Source organism: Gymnogyps californianus, chromosome 1 (assembly GCF_018139145.2).
Source record: "Gymnogyps californianus isolate 813 chromosome 1, ASM1813914v2, whole genome shotgun sequence".
In the NCBI taxonomy this organism is placed as follows: domain Eukaryota; kingdom Metazoa; phylum Chordata; class Aves; order Accipitriformes; family Cathartidae; genus Gymnogyps; species Gymnogyps californianus.
In genome coordinates, this window is record NC_059471.1 from 75984082 (window position 1) to 76002335 (window position 18254).

General features: G+C 42.5%; 1 protein-coding gene across 3 annotated transcripts in view; it reads right to left on the reverse strand.

Annotated features, from left to right (window-relative positions):
* Positions 1-6659: 6659 nt before the first annotated feature.
* The window catches only part of ASMTL (acetylserotonin O-methyltransferase like), a 31854-nt gene continuing 20259 nt past the window's right edge, over positions 6660-18254 (reverse strand). For 2 of the 3 annotated variants that reach the window (XM_050912010.1, XM_050912006.1), the window contains 5 exons: positions 17668-17852; positions 15527-15656; positions 14242-14385; positions 13547-13669; positions 6660-7133 (listed from right to left, as the gene is read on the reverse strand). In XM_050912010.1, the coding sequence (XP_050767967.1) occupies positions 6919-7133; positions 13547-13669; positions 14242-14385; positions 15527-15656; positions 17668-17852 (797 nt within the window). In that variant the 3' untranslated portion in view covers positions 6660-6918. Of the gene's footprint in view, positions 7134-10760; positions 12057-13546; positions 13670-14241; positions 14386-15526; positions 15657-17667; positions 17853-18254 lie in introns of those variants that run through there. The other variant, XM_050912004.1, reaches the window with a different exon arrangement.

The following is an 18254-nucleotide window of genomic DNA, read 5'->3' on the forward strand; positions in this document are numbered from 1 at the left end:
TGAAACTAATCTGGTATTTGTACTCAGCATTGCTGTCATCTCCGTACTTTGGGAGCTATCTGTCAGAAACTATTAATAATTACACCTTTTACCTTTTCTCATTGGAAAGCCAGTCCACGGGGGTGTCGTGGTTTAACCCCAGTCAGCAACTCAGCACCACGCAGCCGCTTCCCCCTTCCCCCTCCCAGTGGGGTGAGGAGGAGGAAAGAAAAAAAGTAAAAACTCGTGGGTTGAGATAAGAACAGTTTAATAACTAAAGTAAAATATAATACTAACAATAGTAATAAAGAAATAATAATAATAGTAATGAAAAGGAATATAACAAAAAAGGAAGGGGGGGAAGGGAAAGAAAAACCAGTGATGCACAATGCAATTGCTCACCACCCGCTGACCAATGCCCAGTTAGTTCCCGAGCCGCGATCCGCGCCTCCTGGCCAACTTCCCCCGTGTTTATATACTGGGCATGACGTTCCATGGTATGGAATACCCCTTTGGCTAGTTCAGGTCAGCTGCCCCGGCTCTGCTCCCTCCCAGCTTCTTGCACACCTGCTTGCTGGCAGAGCATGGGAGACTGAAAAGTCCTTGGCTTAAGATAAGCGCTACTTAGCAACAACTAAAACATCAGAGTGTTATCAACATTATTCTCACACTAAATCCAAAACACAGCACTGTACCAGCTACTAAAAAGAAAGTTAACTCTGTCCAAGCCAAAACCAACACAGGGGGAGACACATTTCTTCAGCTTCCCCTTCTCCTCCAGGCAAATTACAATAACTCTTGAGAATTCTGAATATCCTTGGGATGTTCAAACCAGCACGTTCCTATTGCTATGTCTCCTGAATGTGTTCCAGGTCTTGTTTAAGGTTAAACAACTATTTACCACCCAGAGATCTGCCCCAAGGCTGGATAGTCATGGGTGGCATGGCATGTGGCAGAATACGGGCAGGTATCTAGAGAGCTTCTCACCTACAGTGGTTTGGAACTTCACTCCCAAACAACTACAGGACCCTGATAAAGTGACAGAATATTTGAAAGGGAAATGCTGTGGCTATTCCAAAGAGGCACAACTTATCGCACTGTGCTGGGCCCTGGCCAGTATCTACCAAACACTGCTCGATATTATGCAGCACCCTCAGGGGGAAGGGAGGGAAAACAGACCGATAGGCACTGCGGCTACTCCAGCCCCCACAACAGGCACTGCAGCTGAACCAGAGAACCAACCTGTGCCGGTATCAGTCACCCAAAGGATGAAGATGAACCAGGGTCATCCCGAGAACAGGAGGAAGAGGCAGAACCACAGGTAATCACCCGATCCCTATCCCTGAGAGAGCTGCGGGATATGTGAAAAGATTTCAGCCGTCGTCCATGTGAACACATTATCACCTGGCTGCTCCGATGCTGGGACAATGGGGCTAGCAGCCCAGAATTAGAGGGTAGGGAAGCCAAGCAGCTGGGATCACTTGCTAGGGAAGGGGGCATTGACAAGGCGATTGGAAAAGGGACACAAGCCCTCAGCCTCTGGAGGTGATTCCTGTCAAGCGTGAAGGAAAGGTACCCCTTCAAGGAAGATGTTATATGTCAACCAGGCAAGTGGACCACCGTGGAGAGAGGTATCCAGTACCTGAGGGAATTAGCAGTGCTAGAGATGATTTATTACGACCCAGACAATGCACAATTACCCAGAGATCCAGACAAAGTCCAATGCACACGACCCATGTGGCGGAAGTTTGTACGGAGCGCACCATCGTCGTATGCCAACCCATTGGCAGTACTGAGGTGGAAAGACGAAGAGGCACCAACAGTGGATGAAATGGCTCACCAGCTCCAGCAGTACGAAGAAAATCTCTCTTCCTCCCTACAAGCCTGCGTCTTGGCTGTGGAAAAACTGTCCGAAAAGTCCAAAAAACTGATCAAACTGATCAAAAAGTCCTACTTTTTACAGGTGGGACCTGTACGGACCAGTATGTCATCTATTAGGAGTGAGCGTTCCTCTGCTCAAGAGAGAGAATATAGAAGGTACACACCATGGGGTACCCTGTGGTTTCACCTGTGTGACCATGGAGAGGACATGAGGAAGTGGGATGTAAAACCTACTTCAACCCTAGATGCACAGGCACGTGAGTTGCAAGGAAAAATGACAACAAAAGGGGATTCTTCCAGGAGAAATGCCGCTCCAGTTTCCAGCAGGCAGTTCCCCAGACAGAGCAAAAGGGTTTCTGACCCTCGTGAAGGGACCTCTAAGTCATTTTTACAAGAAGTGAGTAACAAAGACTCTGACCAGGACTAGAGGGGCCCTGCCTCCAGCCAGGTGGAGGAAAGGGACAACCAGGTTTATTGGACTGTGTGGATTCGATGGCCTGGCACATCAGACGCACAGGAGTATAAGGCTCTCGCAGACACCAGTGCACAGTGCACTCTAATGCCATCAAGTTATAAAGGGGCAGAACCCGTCTGTATTTCTGGGGTGACAGGGGGATCCCAACAGCTAACTGTATTGGAGGCTGAAGTAAGCCTAACTGGGAATGAGCGGCAGAAACACCCCATTGTGACTGGCCCAGAGACCCCATGCATCCTTGGCATAGACTATCTCAGGAGAGGGTATTTTAAGGACCCAAAGGGGTATTGGTGGGCTTTTGGTATAGCTGCCTTGGAGGTGGAGGAAATTAAACAGCTGTCTACCTTGCCCGGTCTCTCTGAGGACCCTTTGGTTGTGGCGTTGCTGAGGGTCGAAGAACAACAGGTGCCAATCACTACCACAACAGTGCACTGGCAGCAATATCGCACCAACCGAGACTCCCTGATTCGCATCCATACGCTGATTCATCAACTGGAGAGCCAAGGAGTGATCAGCAGGACTCGCTCACCCTTTAACAGCCCCATTTGGCCAGTGTGAAAGTCTAATGGAGAGTAGAGACTAACAGTAGACTATCGTGGCCTGAATGAAGTCACACCACCGCTGAGTGCGGCCATACCAGACATGCTAGAACTTCAATATGAACTGGAGTCAAAGGCAGCCAAGTGGTACACCACAACTAATACCGCTAATGTGTTTTTCTCAATCCCTCTGGCAGCAGAGTGCCAGCCACAGTTTGCTTTCACTTGGAGGGGCATCCCCTATGCCTGGAATCGACTGCCCCAGGGGTGGAAACACAGCCCCACCATTTGCCATGGACTAATCCAGACTGCACTGGAACAGGGTGAAGCTCCAGAACACCTGCAGTAATTTGATGACATCATCGTATGGGGCAACACAGCAGAAGTTTTTGAGAAAGGGAAGAAAATAATCCAAATCATTCTGAAAGCTGGTTTTGCCATAAAATAAAGGTGAAGGGACTTGCACAAGAGATCCAGTTTTTAGGAATAAAATGGCAAGATGGACGTCGTCACATCCCAATGGATGTGATCAACAAAATAGCAGCTATGTCTCCACTGACTAATAAAAAGGAAACACAAGCTTTCTCAGGTGTTGTGGGTTTTTGGAGAAAGCATATTCCAAATTACAGTCTGATTGTAAGCCCTCTCTATCACGTGACCCAGAAGAATGATTTTAAGTGGGGCCCTGAGCAACAACAAGCCTTTGAACAAATTAAATGGGAGATAGTTCATGCAGTAGCCCTTGGGCCAGCCCAGGCAGGACCAGATGTTAAAAATGTGCTCTACACCGCAGCCGGGGAGAATGGCCCTACCTGGAGTCTCTGGCAGAAAGCACCAGGGGAGACCCAAGGCTGACCCCTCGGGTTTTGGAGTCAGGGATACAGAGGATCCGAGGCCCGCTATACTCCAACTGAAAAAGAGATATTGGCAGCATGTGAAGGAGTTGGAGTTGCCTTGGAAGTGGTTGGTACTGAAACACAGCTCCTGTTAGCACCCCGACTGCTGGTGCTGGGCCGGATGTTCAAAGGAAAGGTCCCTTCTACACATGATGCAACTGGTGCTACATGGAGTAAGTGGGTTGCACTGATCACACAACGGAGTCAAATAGGAAATCCCAGTCGCCCAGGAATTTTGGAAGTGATCACAGACTGGCCAGAAGGCAAAGATTTTGGAATATCACCAGAGGAGGAGGTAACGCGTGCTGAAGAGGCACCATTGTATAATAAACTGCCAGAAAATGAGAGGCAATATGCCCTGTTCACTGATGGGTCCTGTCGCATTGTAGGAAAGCATCGAAGGTGGAAGGCGGCTGTATGGAGACCTGTACAACAAGTTGCAGAAACTGCTGAAGGAGAAGGTGAATCGAGTCAGTTTGCAGAGGTGAAAGCCATCCAGCTGGCTTTAGACATTGCTGAACAAGAAAAGTGGCCAGTGCTCTATCTCTATACTGACTCATGATGGTGGCAAATGCCCGGTGGGTGTGGCTGCAGCAATGGAAGTAGGGTAACTGGCAACGCAGAGGTAAACCCATCTGGGCTGCCACACTGTGGCAATATATTGCGTCCCAGCTAGAGAAGTTGGTTGTAAAGGTACGTCATGTAGATGCCCACGTATCCAAGAGCCGGGCCACTGAAGAACATCAAAACAACCAGCAGGTGGATCAGGCTGCTAAGATTGAAGTGGCTCAGGTGGATCTGGACTGGCAGCATAAGGGTGAATTATTTATAGCTCGGTGGGCCCATGACACCTCAGGCCATCAAGGAAGAGATGCAACATATAGATGGGCTTGTGATCAAGGGTTGGACTTGACCATGGACACTACCGCGTAGGTTATCCATGAATGTGAAACATGCGCTGCAATCAAGCAAGCCAAGCGGTTAAAGCCTCTGTGGTATGGAGGACGATGGCTGAAATACAAATATGGAGAGGCCTGGCAGATCGGCTGTATCACACTCCCACAAACCCGCCAAGGCAAGCGCCATGTGCTTACAATGGTGGAAGCAACCACCGGATGGCTGGAAACATATCCTGTGTCCCATGCCCCTGCTCGGAACACTATCCTGGGCCTTGAGAAGCAAGTCTTATGGCAACACGGTGCCCCAGAAAGAACTGAGTCAGAAAACGTGACTCATTTCCAGAACAATCTCATAGACACCTGGGCCAAAGAGCACGGCATTGAGTGGGTGTATCACATCCCCTATCATGCACCAGCCTCCAGGAAAATCAAACGATACAATGGACTGTTAAAGACTACATTGAGAGCAGTGGGTGGTGGGACCTTTAAACATTGGGATACACATTTAGCAAAGGCCACCTGGTTAGTCAACACTAGAGGATCTGTCAATTGGGCTGGCCCTGCCCAATCAGAACTTTTATGTACTGTAGAAGGGGATGAAGTCCCTCTAGTGCACATTAAAAATATGCTAGGAAAAACAGTCTGGGTTACTGCTGCCTCAGGCAAAGGCAAACCTATTCGTGGGATTGCTTTTGCTCAAGGACCTGGGTGCACTTGGTGGGTGATGAGGAAGGATGGGGAAGTCCGATGTGTGCCTCAAGGGGATTTGATTTTAGGTGAGAATAGCCAATGAATTAAATTGTATGATGTTGATTGCTATATAATCCTGCCACTGCAAGTCATCATCATTATAATTGTTATATGCTATATCAACAGTATTATGGTAAGAATCACCCAGATTAATGAAGAATGAACTTTGATAAAACCGAGCAAAGTGCAGTAGCGATGGAACCAGGACTGACTTCAGCATGCAACAATCCAACACCACACACCATGTTCCTGCTGTGCCCAATGTCACCCGCCCACCACACCGCACCAAAGCCTGATCCTTCTTTGCCAACTGAGTGGACTTCACACCATCCCTCCCGCCCAGAAAGACTGTTATGACAGATGGAGCCCAAAGTCATGGACTGAATGAACTCAACGAACATTTTAAAGGGACATTTAAACGCACATTTTAAAGGCCTACAGACTAAGGGAATGATATCTGTGTGTATATGTATCAAAAGACAGGAAAAGTGGTGGTGATTAATTGAAAATGTATCGGAAAGTGTGGGACCTGGACATGATGCAGATGGTATAGAATAAGGGGTGGATACTATCCTGGTTCTGGCTAGGATAGAGTTAATTTTCTTCCTAGTAGCTGGTATAGTGCAGGGTTTTGGATTTAGTAGGAAAATAATGTTGATAACACACTGGTGTTTTCAGTTGTTGCTAAGTAGTGTTTCTCCCTAAGTCAAGGATTTTTCAGCTTCTCACGCCCAGCCAGCAAGAAGGCTGGAGGGGCACAAGAAGTTGGGAGGGGACACAGCCAGGACAGCTGACCCAAACTGGCCAAAGGAATATTCCATACCATATGACATCATGCCCAGTATATAAACTGGGGGAGTTGGCCAGGAGGGGTGGATCGCTGCTTAGGAACTAACTAGGTGTCAGTTGGCGAGTGGTGAGCAATTGCATTGTGCATCACTTGTTTTGCATATTCTAATTCTTTTAGTATTATTATTGTAATTTTATTATTACTATTACCATTATTTTTTTTTTTTTCCTTTTTGTCCCATTGAGCTGTCTTTATCTCAACCCACGAGTTTTTGGTTTTGTTTCTTTATTCTCTCCCCCATCCCACTGGGTGGGGGGAGTGAGCAAGTGGCTGCGTGGTGCTTGGTTGCCAGCTGAAGTTAAGCTACAACAACCAAGTATGAACAAACCGTGATCTCTCAGCAATGTGAATACTGCCGTAGGGCTGCTGACACCATTTGTGGTTGGAGACTTGTTTCTGAGGGTACTACAGGTGTTGTGCAGCCACAGTATCACTGCCATCCAACGACGTCAGAATCTTCTGGCATTATTTTACTCAAGATCAAAATAAATGCAATCAATCTCTCCCCCTTTTTAAACGTAACTTCAGAAAGCTGACATAACATTTCTTGTTTATGATATTGATGGGAAACTGAGAATGTATTTGCGTAATTACAAAACATCAAACATGACTAGAGACATCCAGATTTTACTACTAAATCAATTTTTTTCTAGGTCTTAACACAGAGAATGACATCTAACAAATTTCCTGTCAATCTGATTTTGACATTTGTGAATCCATGTTGTTCCAGTAAGGCTCGATATTCAGAGCCACTTCTCTCCTTTCCCTCTGTCTGCACAAGCATGTTCAAAGACTGCAGCAGAGCTGTGCTCCTGTTCTTCTTCTCATCATCCAATACCATTTCAGCCAGCAAAATCCCACAGCCTAATTTAAAAACAAATGCAATCAACAGTACTAATCCATTATCAGGCAAGAGCATTTCTGCTACCATGTATAAGGATGCAAACTACAGGACACAGGTGATTTCATTTATCATTTATGGATTTGCTCTGCTGTTAAATGACCAATCCACTATTAAATGTATAATTCACTCCTCTCACAAAGCCCAGAAAATTCCCTTCCACACTATGGAGGGATCGAACACTCACAAGTCAAGTCACGTCTCTGTTTTCAGGGGAAGAGGGGATGACTTCTGGAGACTTGGCATGAGGGTTATGGAAAACAGTAAGACAGGAGTGAGTAGTAGTTACATCTCTTTGGGATATATTGCTGCTTCACATTCATATTGAAATGGTGCCAAGCAGACAAAACGGTGGCTGGCGAGCATTATAGAAGCAGAGGAAGTCAATGTTGTACATTATTTCTGTAGGAACCGAGGTCTTTGTGGTGGGACTAACCTAGGGATGCAAACAGAACTTGAATGATCCCGTTTACACACAGCCTCTTCCTCCATCTTCAGACCCGTGAGGGGAAAGAGAAGACGAGAGGGCTACTGACAAAACGAGCATTGTTTTACTCTATCTTTTGACATTGCATCTTATGTGGTGGTTTCTCTTGGCACAGTGGGATTAGGAGGCCACCAACTCAGATCAAAATAGCAGCATTTTACAGTGATGTTAGTAGTACTAACTGCTGCATAACATTCATATCTTTCTGACCCTTAAGACAATCTCAGAGCTATTCCTACCCACACACCTCAGACATTTAACAATTGATAAAAAGCAAATTAAACATAACACTGCAGTTTCTTAGAGAAGAGACAGATCTGCAGATAAAATTGCTGGCTGAGACCTTGGTGTTAACTATCAGGAGTCATGAAAGTCCTTCTGACAGCTTATAAATTCCCCATTTCTTCCCCCTATCATCAGCTACCTTACTAAATGCAAGTTCAAGCCACCTACCCTGTGATGAACCAATGACACAGGTTTGCTTCACAAAGAAAAAGGATTAGCCAAGCATGTCTGAGGTGAGCCTGCACCTACATTATCTGTCCAGTGGGACTCTTCTGCCATAATTCAGTCATCCATAGATTAGATAGCTGTATTTCAGCTAGCCCTCTTAAATATGCTCTATCCACTATGAAATGTATAATCACTTTTCTTAGGAAAACCAGGAAATTTCCTTTCACAGATAGGTGAGACGAATCATCCTCTGAAAATGCCTGTTTTTCTACTGATTGGAGAGCTCAAGGTGACTAGATGATTTGAATGCCTAACATTTAGGTATCTAAAGTTAGGGTGATGAAGCCCATTTGTTATGATTCAGTGGTTTCTATTCCCTCCCCCCCCTTCCCGTGTGATTCTCCTTTGCCTTCAACAGAGACCTGGGAATCACTGTTCCTGGTTACACAGCAAATGTTACTAGGTAGAGTAATGCAGGACTATAATTTCTAAGTCACCATTATATTACAGCTTGGGAAGACGGTGTCCAAATTTTGTACACTCTGAAATTGTGTACTCCTCTGAAAGGAGGACACAAACAGAACGGTCATTATAATTTGCCATGGAAAGTTATTTGGGACATCCAGATAACATCAGGGTAATCTGGAAAAATATACCCAGAAAGCACAACCAATGTGGGAAGAACACCTTCAAAAATTAGACACAGTAAATTAAGTTAGTACAGGGAAAAAGAAAAAGAAATTCTCTCTACAGTTAATGAAGATTTACTAATGTAATTGAAATTTCTTCATGAGAGGGACTGAAACAGAGCTAACTTTCAACCCTTTCAGGAAGCATACTTTGATGAAAAAATTTTTGCTATGGTTTTATAGGAGATAAAAATCAGTGGTCGTAACAGTCTTTTCTGAATTAGAAAGTAATTTAATCCAGATTATCATTGTTTAGCAAGGACATAATTTCCAGTCAAAACATTGGGGGGGGGGAGTAAAGTGCCAGCCCCCCAAAACCTTTTTTTAAAAACAAAACAAAACAAAAACCCACATTAAATACTTGCACTATCAAGGAGTCAGCTAACACATCCAAAACTGAACTGAGAGCTCACACAAAGGGGCTTAGCCATTAAATAGTTCTTCCTAAGCTTTTGTGCTGGGGGGCTCAGATGACGTACTACCCTTCGCTTCTGTCCCATTACTTTTTCCAGGCACAAGTACTGTTAATAGTTGTAACAAGGTCAAAATTGATATAAAAAATGATTGACCTAAGACAGCCAACCAAGTTGTGTCTCTTTCTTACAAACTTCTCTTTCTATCTTCCTCAAGGATTCTAACCTCAGCGGTCAGTAAGCAAGTGCTGAAGTTCTTGTTTCTACTATTCATCTATCATTCCATTAACCCCCATGATTCTCCACCTCAAAAAAATTGTTTTCTGTGCATCACATTTCCTCTAAACCATTGTTAAGGCAGAATGTGGGTAAAAGACAGCATCCTCAAGAAGGCATAGCTGAATGTCACTTCCCAAGGAGCAACACAAAACCTACAAGTTTTATTGGCAGTAGTTCATTTGGATTTTAAAACTTAGCCCCCTCATTCTTCATGCCTTGATTAGTGAACAGGCCCAAATTCTCCTTAGTTATGCCTATTGCTTAGGAAGTCTTTTCAGTGTAACACCATTAAATCCACCCCTTCTACCAGTCAGCAAAAGATACCAGCTTTCTCCAGAGCAACTGAAAAACTCGATTTGGACATTAATGAGAGAAGACAAGTTTATAATTTCTCAGGTGACTGGGCTATGTCACATGATTATAGAACAGCTTAGGCTGAAATGGACCACAGGAGATCTCTAGTCCAATCTCCTGCTCAAAGCAGAGCAGCTCTACAATCAGCTCAGCTTGTTCAGGACTTTGTTCTCAGATCTTGAAACCTCCACGGACAAAGGTTCCACAACCTCTCTGGGCAACCTGCTCCAATGCTTAATTATCCTGAGAGTGCAAAGCTGCAGTGGATTACCACAGACACCACACCCAATGGACTAACACTTAGTGTGTACAGAACGTTGTGCTTTCATCAGAGTACGTTGAGGTTATGTGGTAGCCAAGCACATTCTATTCAAATTTTACAGTCAGATACATAGTACTTAGAGGCACAGTTTTAAAGTTATGACAGTTACAGGTCTGCCAAGTTTAGGACTGAAATTTTCTGACTCAAACAGCTTACAGAATAGCATTACGAATTTTATGAATAACTATGAGATGAGAAACATCTGATTGCTGGAATGAGTCTCTCAAAATACAAACCTGTTAAGCATAATGGCAAGCTTCATGTCAACATGGAAAAGAAACATTTTAAATTTATTCAGTTGTTGAATATTTTGCCTTATCTCTTTAAATGTCTGTACAGATGAGACCAGTCAAATTTCTGTTCATAAAAACCTTCTGCTAAGAATTAGAAACCCCGATGTGGTAAGAGTCTGACATTTCCCTGATTTTGTGCAGCTGAAATGCTCTGTAGTAAGCATGTTTCTCATGATGAACTGAATCACTGTGGCACTTTTGCTTTACTCAGTGCTCAAAGAGCAAAGTAACTTCTGATTAAGTAACATAAGACAGAGTCTACCAGGCAGATGCAACTCTTTAATTTGCTGAGGTTGGTGATTCAGCATAGGCACGGCCTCTTTCACACTGGCTTATTGGGATTATTGCTGTAGAAGTGTGACAGGCAAGAAACTCACAACTGATAGAGAAGAAAGCTAGTTTGAAAGTGCAACTTTAATCTCCAGGAAGGCTTCCACTACAAAGTACAGTTTAAATAGAAAAAATAAATATCAATGAAGTATCAGGAAAAAACAAACATTAGGAGAGGTGACATTAGTGACACGTTACGTGAAGAGATGGGATACAGTACGTACTTCTCCAATTAAAGACTGAAACATGAAGAAACTTCTATTTTTAATTTGCATAGGAGAATTTATACACAAATCCTAAAATTCATCTCAAGTAATGAGACAGAAAGCATATATGGCCATTTAACCACATTCAGAAAAACCCGAAACTGATAGGAACCAATATGAACAGCTCTCAACTGCAGCCTGTGTGGGTACATACTGCGGCTGGAGGTCAGAGGCTGCTGATGTTTCTCTGTGACATTATAGCTGCTGTAGGAACATGTTTGAGCTTTGTCCTATTTTCACTTTTGCCTGCCAAAGGAGTGCTTAAAAAAGGGTATCCTTGAGATGTTTTTGAGTAAAGCCCCACAGAAAAGTGAAAAAGAGGACTAGCATCCCCAAATTCATGCAGATGGTACAGTATTATTTTTTCATTTCTGATAAAAATGAGCAGTAACCAAAGAATACACTGCAGAGGGAGAATTCTCTTTAATATAAAGGTCCAAGAAAACTAAGGTATTAATGTGGCTCATAAAAGCTTGTAGTTTTAACTTGCCATGCTATACAGTTATGTCAAGTCTAAGCTTAATACAGTCTGCAAACTAGCCAAAAGAACTGGACCTGAAAGTATTTAATACATAGGAGTTTTGGCCTGCCCCATACACTTTTTAAATGCATAGAACTCAATCCTGCAGAAGCTGCAGTCCAACTTTCATTCAAGGCCTGTAACAACTATGCTTCAGATAAAGGGTCAAAGTGATCCTAAACTGACAATATGGGCTCATTGATGATGGGTATATTGCACAAGTGTTGTAAAAACTCAGCATCCCAGTTTGCTTCTGGGCACACTACGGTGAAAGATTCTTCCTGAAGCACAAAACAGCATCTAGTAAGTTTCCTGTGATCTTAATTTGTATATTTGTGAATCCATATGTCTCCAGTAGCTGTTTATATTCTGAGCCACTTCTCTGCTTGCCTTCAGTCATACTGAGGGACTGTAGCACAGCTCTAGGAGGGTGTGTCTTCTGTTCGTCAAGCACAATTTCTGCCACTAGCAAGGCACTTCCTGCATTTCCAAAACAACCAGAAGTGGTTCAGTAACGTATTTCTAGCTTCAAGTGTCTAGTGTTTTGTTCAGAGACAGTTACAGAGGTCCCTCAGACTAGTGTTTTAATGGTCTTCAGCGGAAATCAGTGACAGAACTTTACTTTCAGTAATCTCTTCCTGGAAGCACCCATTTAATTGTTAAAAGGAAGGGGGAGGGTAGAGCACTGTCTCCACTTCAGTGAAGTTCAGATCACTTCCTGACTATGCTCTTAAACTCCATCTTGTTTCCATTTGAACCAAGCAATGCCTGTAAGCATCTGTCATACCCCAGTCTTTGCATAAGATTAAGACAGTCACCCACAATTTTCTTTTATAATTTATAAACAGCATTATGCTTTATGGCCTAGATCTAATTTTGAATGCTTTCCTGTGAAACAAACTTCATAGCTACAGTTAATCCTGTTGGATTAAGGAATCAGTTGATCTTAACAGTCAGGCTTTTCTACTTTTTGTCTTCTCCTTTGATCTTTAATACTGTCCAAATATGAGTCAACAGTGTACCCCAGCAGCCAAAAGGGCCAACTGTGTCCTGGGGTGCATCAAGCACAGCATAGCTAGATGGTCAAGGGAGGCAATTGTCCAACTCTACACTGCACTGGTGTGGCCCCACCTCGAGCACTGTGTGCAGTTTTGAGCGCCTCAATATAAGAAGGACATCAAACTATTAGAGGGGGAGGTGCTGATCTCCTCTCTCTGGTGACCAGTGATAGGACACGAGGAAATGGAATGAAGCTGCATCAAGGGAAGTTCAGACTGGACATTAGGAAAAGTCTCTTCACTGAGAGAGTGGAACAGGATCCCTAAGGAAGTGGTCACAGCACCAAGCCTGTCAGAGTTCAAGGAGCGTCTGGGCAATGCTCTGAGTCATATGGTTTAGTTTTAGGTAGTCCTGCGAGGAGCAGGGAGTTGGACTTGATGATCCTTATGGGTCCCTTCCAACTTGAGATATTCTGTGATTCAAATGTAGGAGAAAGCAGAAGAGGCTACACATTTCTCATGAAATCTGTCCATAAAGTAGTGCTGAACTCCAGTTTACCATATTCTGGGTACTACTGAGATAACAAAATGATAGCAAAACAAACTGCTGCTTCTTGATTAACCTAAAGGAACTTTCGTTAGACTACGTGTATGCACAGAAATAAGCACATGCTTAGTTATTTGATGATACAAGGCTTAGTAAGAAAGACCAGGCATGGCAGAGATAGGACATGATGTAGTTGTATGTGAAGCCTGCAACTATAGTAAGGGCTTATTTTATATAGTTTTATTAGCAGCTTTGTTTCTGTTTTCTTCTCAGTAGGTATTACCATAATGCAAGCATAGATATTCAAGCAAAGGCTACTATGATTGGACAGAAAAATATGCTTTTTTAGTATGAACTTCTTATGATTACTCATTATGTTTATGCATTAACATGCACCTTTAAGCCCACAAGATGAAAAAACTTACCTGGTTTGCAAACAGCTGATATCTTGCTTAACAGCACATGTATCTTTTCATCAGGCCAGTCATGAAGAACACGTGAAAGGATGTAAAGATCTGCTTCTGGAAGATTATCCTTGAAGAAGTCACCTGTTGGAAAGCAGAGTTAGTACATTTCTACAGAAACCACAGAGTACATTCCTACAAAATGAAATTACAATATTGCAGAGGAACTAGGAGCTTCAGCAGAGGTAAAGAAAGAAACAAGAATGAACAGGTATAGGTACGCACTGATTTGCAGATAAGGAAAGCATAGTTAAAGAGAAGAGCAGATCACAGGTAAGAATTCTGTAACATATAAAAATGGAGAGAAAGCCTAAAGCAAGGAGGGAGGCATCGAAGTCCTTTGTAGCCACCTTGCTGATCTTGCCTAGAAAAGCCTGAGACAAGGACATTCAGCCTCTACTCGCAGCAGTACTCAAAAATGACTAATTCATACTTCCTTATTTATCTACATTCTCCAACCATAGCCAGTTTGTTTCTAACCCTACAGGCTTGAGAAATACAACGTCCCCATTTAGCATGGGTGAGCCTACGTTGCCTTGTACTAAGACACATGTTTGGGGTTGGCGCAGGGTAGCACACCATTTTCTGCAGCAAAAGAGCCTGCTCTGTGCTCCAGGATAACAGAAATAAGACAAAGGATCATATGTTCTACTTACCTGATACAAATGTCACTGGAGCAGTGTGTTGTCCTGAAGGCTGGAAGTAAGAGGTGTTTGCAATGACTTCTGGAAGGTCAAATACTGTGACCTTGAGATTTGGGTATATTTGTACTAATTCATGAGCCAGAGCTCCAGTGCAACCTGTTGCAAGTTTAAAAAAAGTCAAATCAAGTCTTTTCTCCCAGCATTTGCAGACATTTTTAAAGACAAGGCTGTATACGACATTAAAATAGAGACATCAAATCAGAATTAGAGGTAGACAGTCACACACAGAGGTAAGTAACTCCACAATTAACATGGGCAATAGCACTTCCTGGTGGATAGAGCAATGCTTTAAATCTTGGGGAACGCTGGCATGACTCCTTACTGTTATAGAATTCCTAATACGACCTTTGATACCAGTACTTCAGGGTTTTTTGGGGGGTAGAAGAACATTAATGAAAGGGCAAGGACTTGTAATTTGTGGATGAAGAGCACTAGAACTATTTACCATTTACAAAGCACTGATATATGAAGTTTGACAAATACTCTCCAGCATGGTGAAGGATAGGGATGGTAAAGTCTTGCAGTCTCTGCATAAGTGGCAAAGGTTGCACCAGTACTGTGTTAATTCCTCTGACGTGCTGTCCAGCTCCCCAGGCACTAAGTAAAGTGTTCTTTCTTCAGTGGATCTTTCCCTTTGTAATAATACTTCCTCTGTGCAACTCCAAGCACAGGGCAAAAAAGGACACTAACAAGAAGAGTTTCTTCAGGTGTATGATTGGTCTTCAACATTTTGGTGGTCATCTTAGATATTAATAATGAAAACAACACAGAAAACAAACCAATTTAAAAGAATCAAAACTTTTTGTTCTAGCAGTGCAGTGTTTCAAGTTTGACACCCCAATATAGAAGGATTCAGAAATAAATCCTTCATTACTTTTGAAAACCTTGGACATGCCAAAGGACAGCAACAGCACAGTTGAAAATGGAGCTCCCAGCCCAATATTCTATCAGCTGAGCCACAAACCATCTTGTTTTCTGTGTTGAGCTGTGTCAGTGTGTAACTGATTGTGACAAACACTCACTTATTTCAAACTACTCAAATACCATTTAAGTAACTCTGCTTTCAGCTGACTGCACTCAGTCCTTTTATTCTGACATTACAATACCAGAAAAATAAAAGTAGATAATATTACTGCAGTTCTAGTAAGAAATATACATATGTTTTAAGTAATAAAATATGGAACTGAAATCAAGCTTTTCCCTTTAATTTGTATACAAGTTCAATTACAGGCAATACCTCCTAAATCACAAGCAGATTTAAACCGTGAAAGATCAAATGCTGTAGCCACATCTCTTGCTGTCAGGTGCGCAATGCTGTGCATGGCAGCCATAAAACGTTGCTTCACCTCCTGGCTGTGATAATAGTCCTAAAAAGGAAAAAAAGCACAGTAATTGAAGTTTATTTTCATTACTTAACTAAGACTATGTACAACCAAGGCAGTAGGTGCACACCATTAACATTAGAATTCTAAAATTAAAAGATCAGTTAAAAGTGCCATTGACTAGTTGCTCATCCAAATCCTTTGCTGTTTCACTGTAGTGATCAGATTTTTGCATCCTCTCAAAAATTCTCATCACACAGACATCGTTTGCAGTGCGTCTCAAAGGACATACACTTGGCTGGTTTGAACCCGGTCTTGGTGATGTCGCAATGACTATTAAATTCAACACTTCTTCCCACTGAAGCTGGGGCAGCATAGCAGGAAGAAGGGGTAATCTGAAAAGTGCTTTTTAAAAAAATACTGTGCCTTTGATATACATTTACTAACACATTTGCTCCACTGCAAGATGTCTCCAGACTTTAAACTGTCTGAAAGGACAGATTGAGTTTTTTTTCTTTCAGTCTCTGAAAGTGTTCCTTCTTCTTGATATACTCACAAATTGCTTTCATTTAAGTCTGACATTTATTCTCCCATGATGGGAAGATAACTAGATGATTGGACCATAACTTAAATCAGAAACATTAAAGCTCATACTAGGTTTTTTGATTAGGGAGAAGCAAGCATTCAGTACCAGAACCTCATGCCTTTACCTTTCAAACGATACATAAGCATGAATCCCTTTATGTCTCACTTTCATACCAATTTCATCAGTTATGTCTGGCTTTACAGCTACCGTGAAGTGCAAGTATCTCCAGGCTGTGGTTTGCATAGTGCCATTGGCAGCCCATATATGCTGCTTCGACATACCATCCTGTACACATGTGGAGCCCAGGCCTGAACTGGTAGCAACTCCTGCCACAAGCATCACTCCAGCATTACCAACCACTCAAGTTGGTAATCCAGATGTTTAACAAAGGATGAGATCCAGTTCAACTACGTTAAAACACTTAATTTGCACATAAATTTAAGCGTCTACTGCAGCAGCTATCCTAAAGCAAAGTATCTAAACTCCCTTTAAAAGAGCCTTTGAAGGATTCCTAAAGGAGGTTCTGTCCACCAGTAATCTAGGTACTAACATTAGGCTAACAGGACCTTCTTAAGTCTCCAAAAGCCCTTATTTCCTTCCATCAACGGTATATGACAGATGTAGACATCTCCTTTAGGAAACTGGCTTCATCAGCATCTAGAAGTTAAGTACAAATTAAGAACCTCAGGATGGAGGCTGAAGTACACTAAGTTAAGCCAGCACTGCTGTCAGAGATGAAGTCCTGACATTCTCCTGCTCACTCTACGAACCTTCTTCTTAAACAGGCACAAATATTTATGCCCCTCAACCTGCTTCACCAAGTAGATAATTGACAAGTTAGGCTAGTTATAACCCTAAGTGATTCTCCAGTCTGAACACATCCACCTGGGCTAGCATTGGAAAAGGAATGCTACAGAGATGGAAACAGATGGAAGAATGCATTACAACTCTTATCAGCAATATATACCAGCTTGAAGCACACATAAAACTACAAACCTTCATAAAAGAGATTAGATCCCTTCTCCACTGCATCAATACAAAGCGACTTTGAAAACAGCTTTGATTACACAGTCAGCACAGGTTGAACTGGATGCACATCAGTACCAAGTGACTGGCATCCAATATGGAAGGAGTGCATGTGTGATAAGGTACTATCTGGTGTTATAAAAAGGACACAAGTGTAAATTAAACAGGCCTAGAGGTTGTTCTGAGAGCATGTTAGCTGGATGGGCAACACTTTAGCCAGAGAATTTTCATAAGCACTTGAATTTCCCAGCATATTCTGTGATTGCTCCAGCACTTTAGAGCCTAAAGTTGAAGGGAATAGAAGTCTGGGACTAGTGAGTTGCATTGTGTTTCTACCATTTCTGAGATTGACCAGCTTTCTTAGATGGCTCAGTCTCCATTTGCCGCTGGATCAGTTCTGGGCTCCTCACAGCTAGTTTTGATACTAATAAGAGTTTATATTACCTTAAATAAATCCTCTGCTTTCTTTCCAAAGGCTCGATGGTTCTGCCTGCTGCCTTCTTTGACAGCAGACTCCAAGTGTGTGAAGAGAGGCCAAAGGTGGTCATTAGAGTGGATAATGTAGCCATGAAGTGAGTATTCACCATCTGATGTCAGATAGATATTTGCTGAATCTGTATTACTGTAACCTTATGGGAAGAAAACAATTGTAACCAGCTTTGTTTCAGTACTTTACAACTGTCATTTAAAATCTGAAGGCATGTTTTCCAGTGTAGTTGTTAAATAGCTACCAAATCCTGATCTTATGATCATATTGTTTTTTGTGCAAAGATTTCTATGAAATAATTCTAGAAGTCTTCTCATTCTTAAAGGAGCAAGTACTTTGTTTATAAAAAGAATTTAGATGCTGGAAGATACAGATAGGCACCAATTTTTTTTTTTTTTTTTTAAACCAGAGTACCTCAGTTAGACACGTAATATTCAAGGGAGAGTATTAGAAGTTACTCGTTCTTGACTGCATTTTTCCTTAGATTATGGCTTCTCCTTCCCTTAAATTCAAGCTTTCTCCAGTATGTTTTGACTTTAGGGCT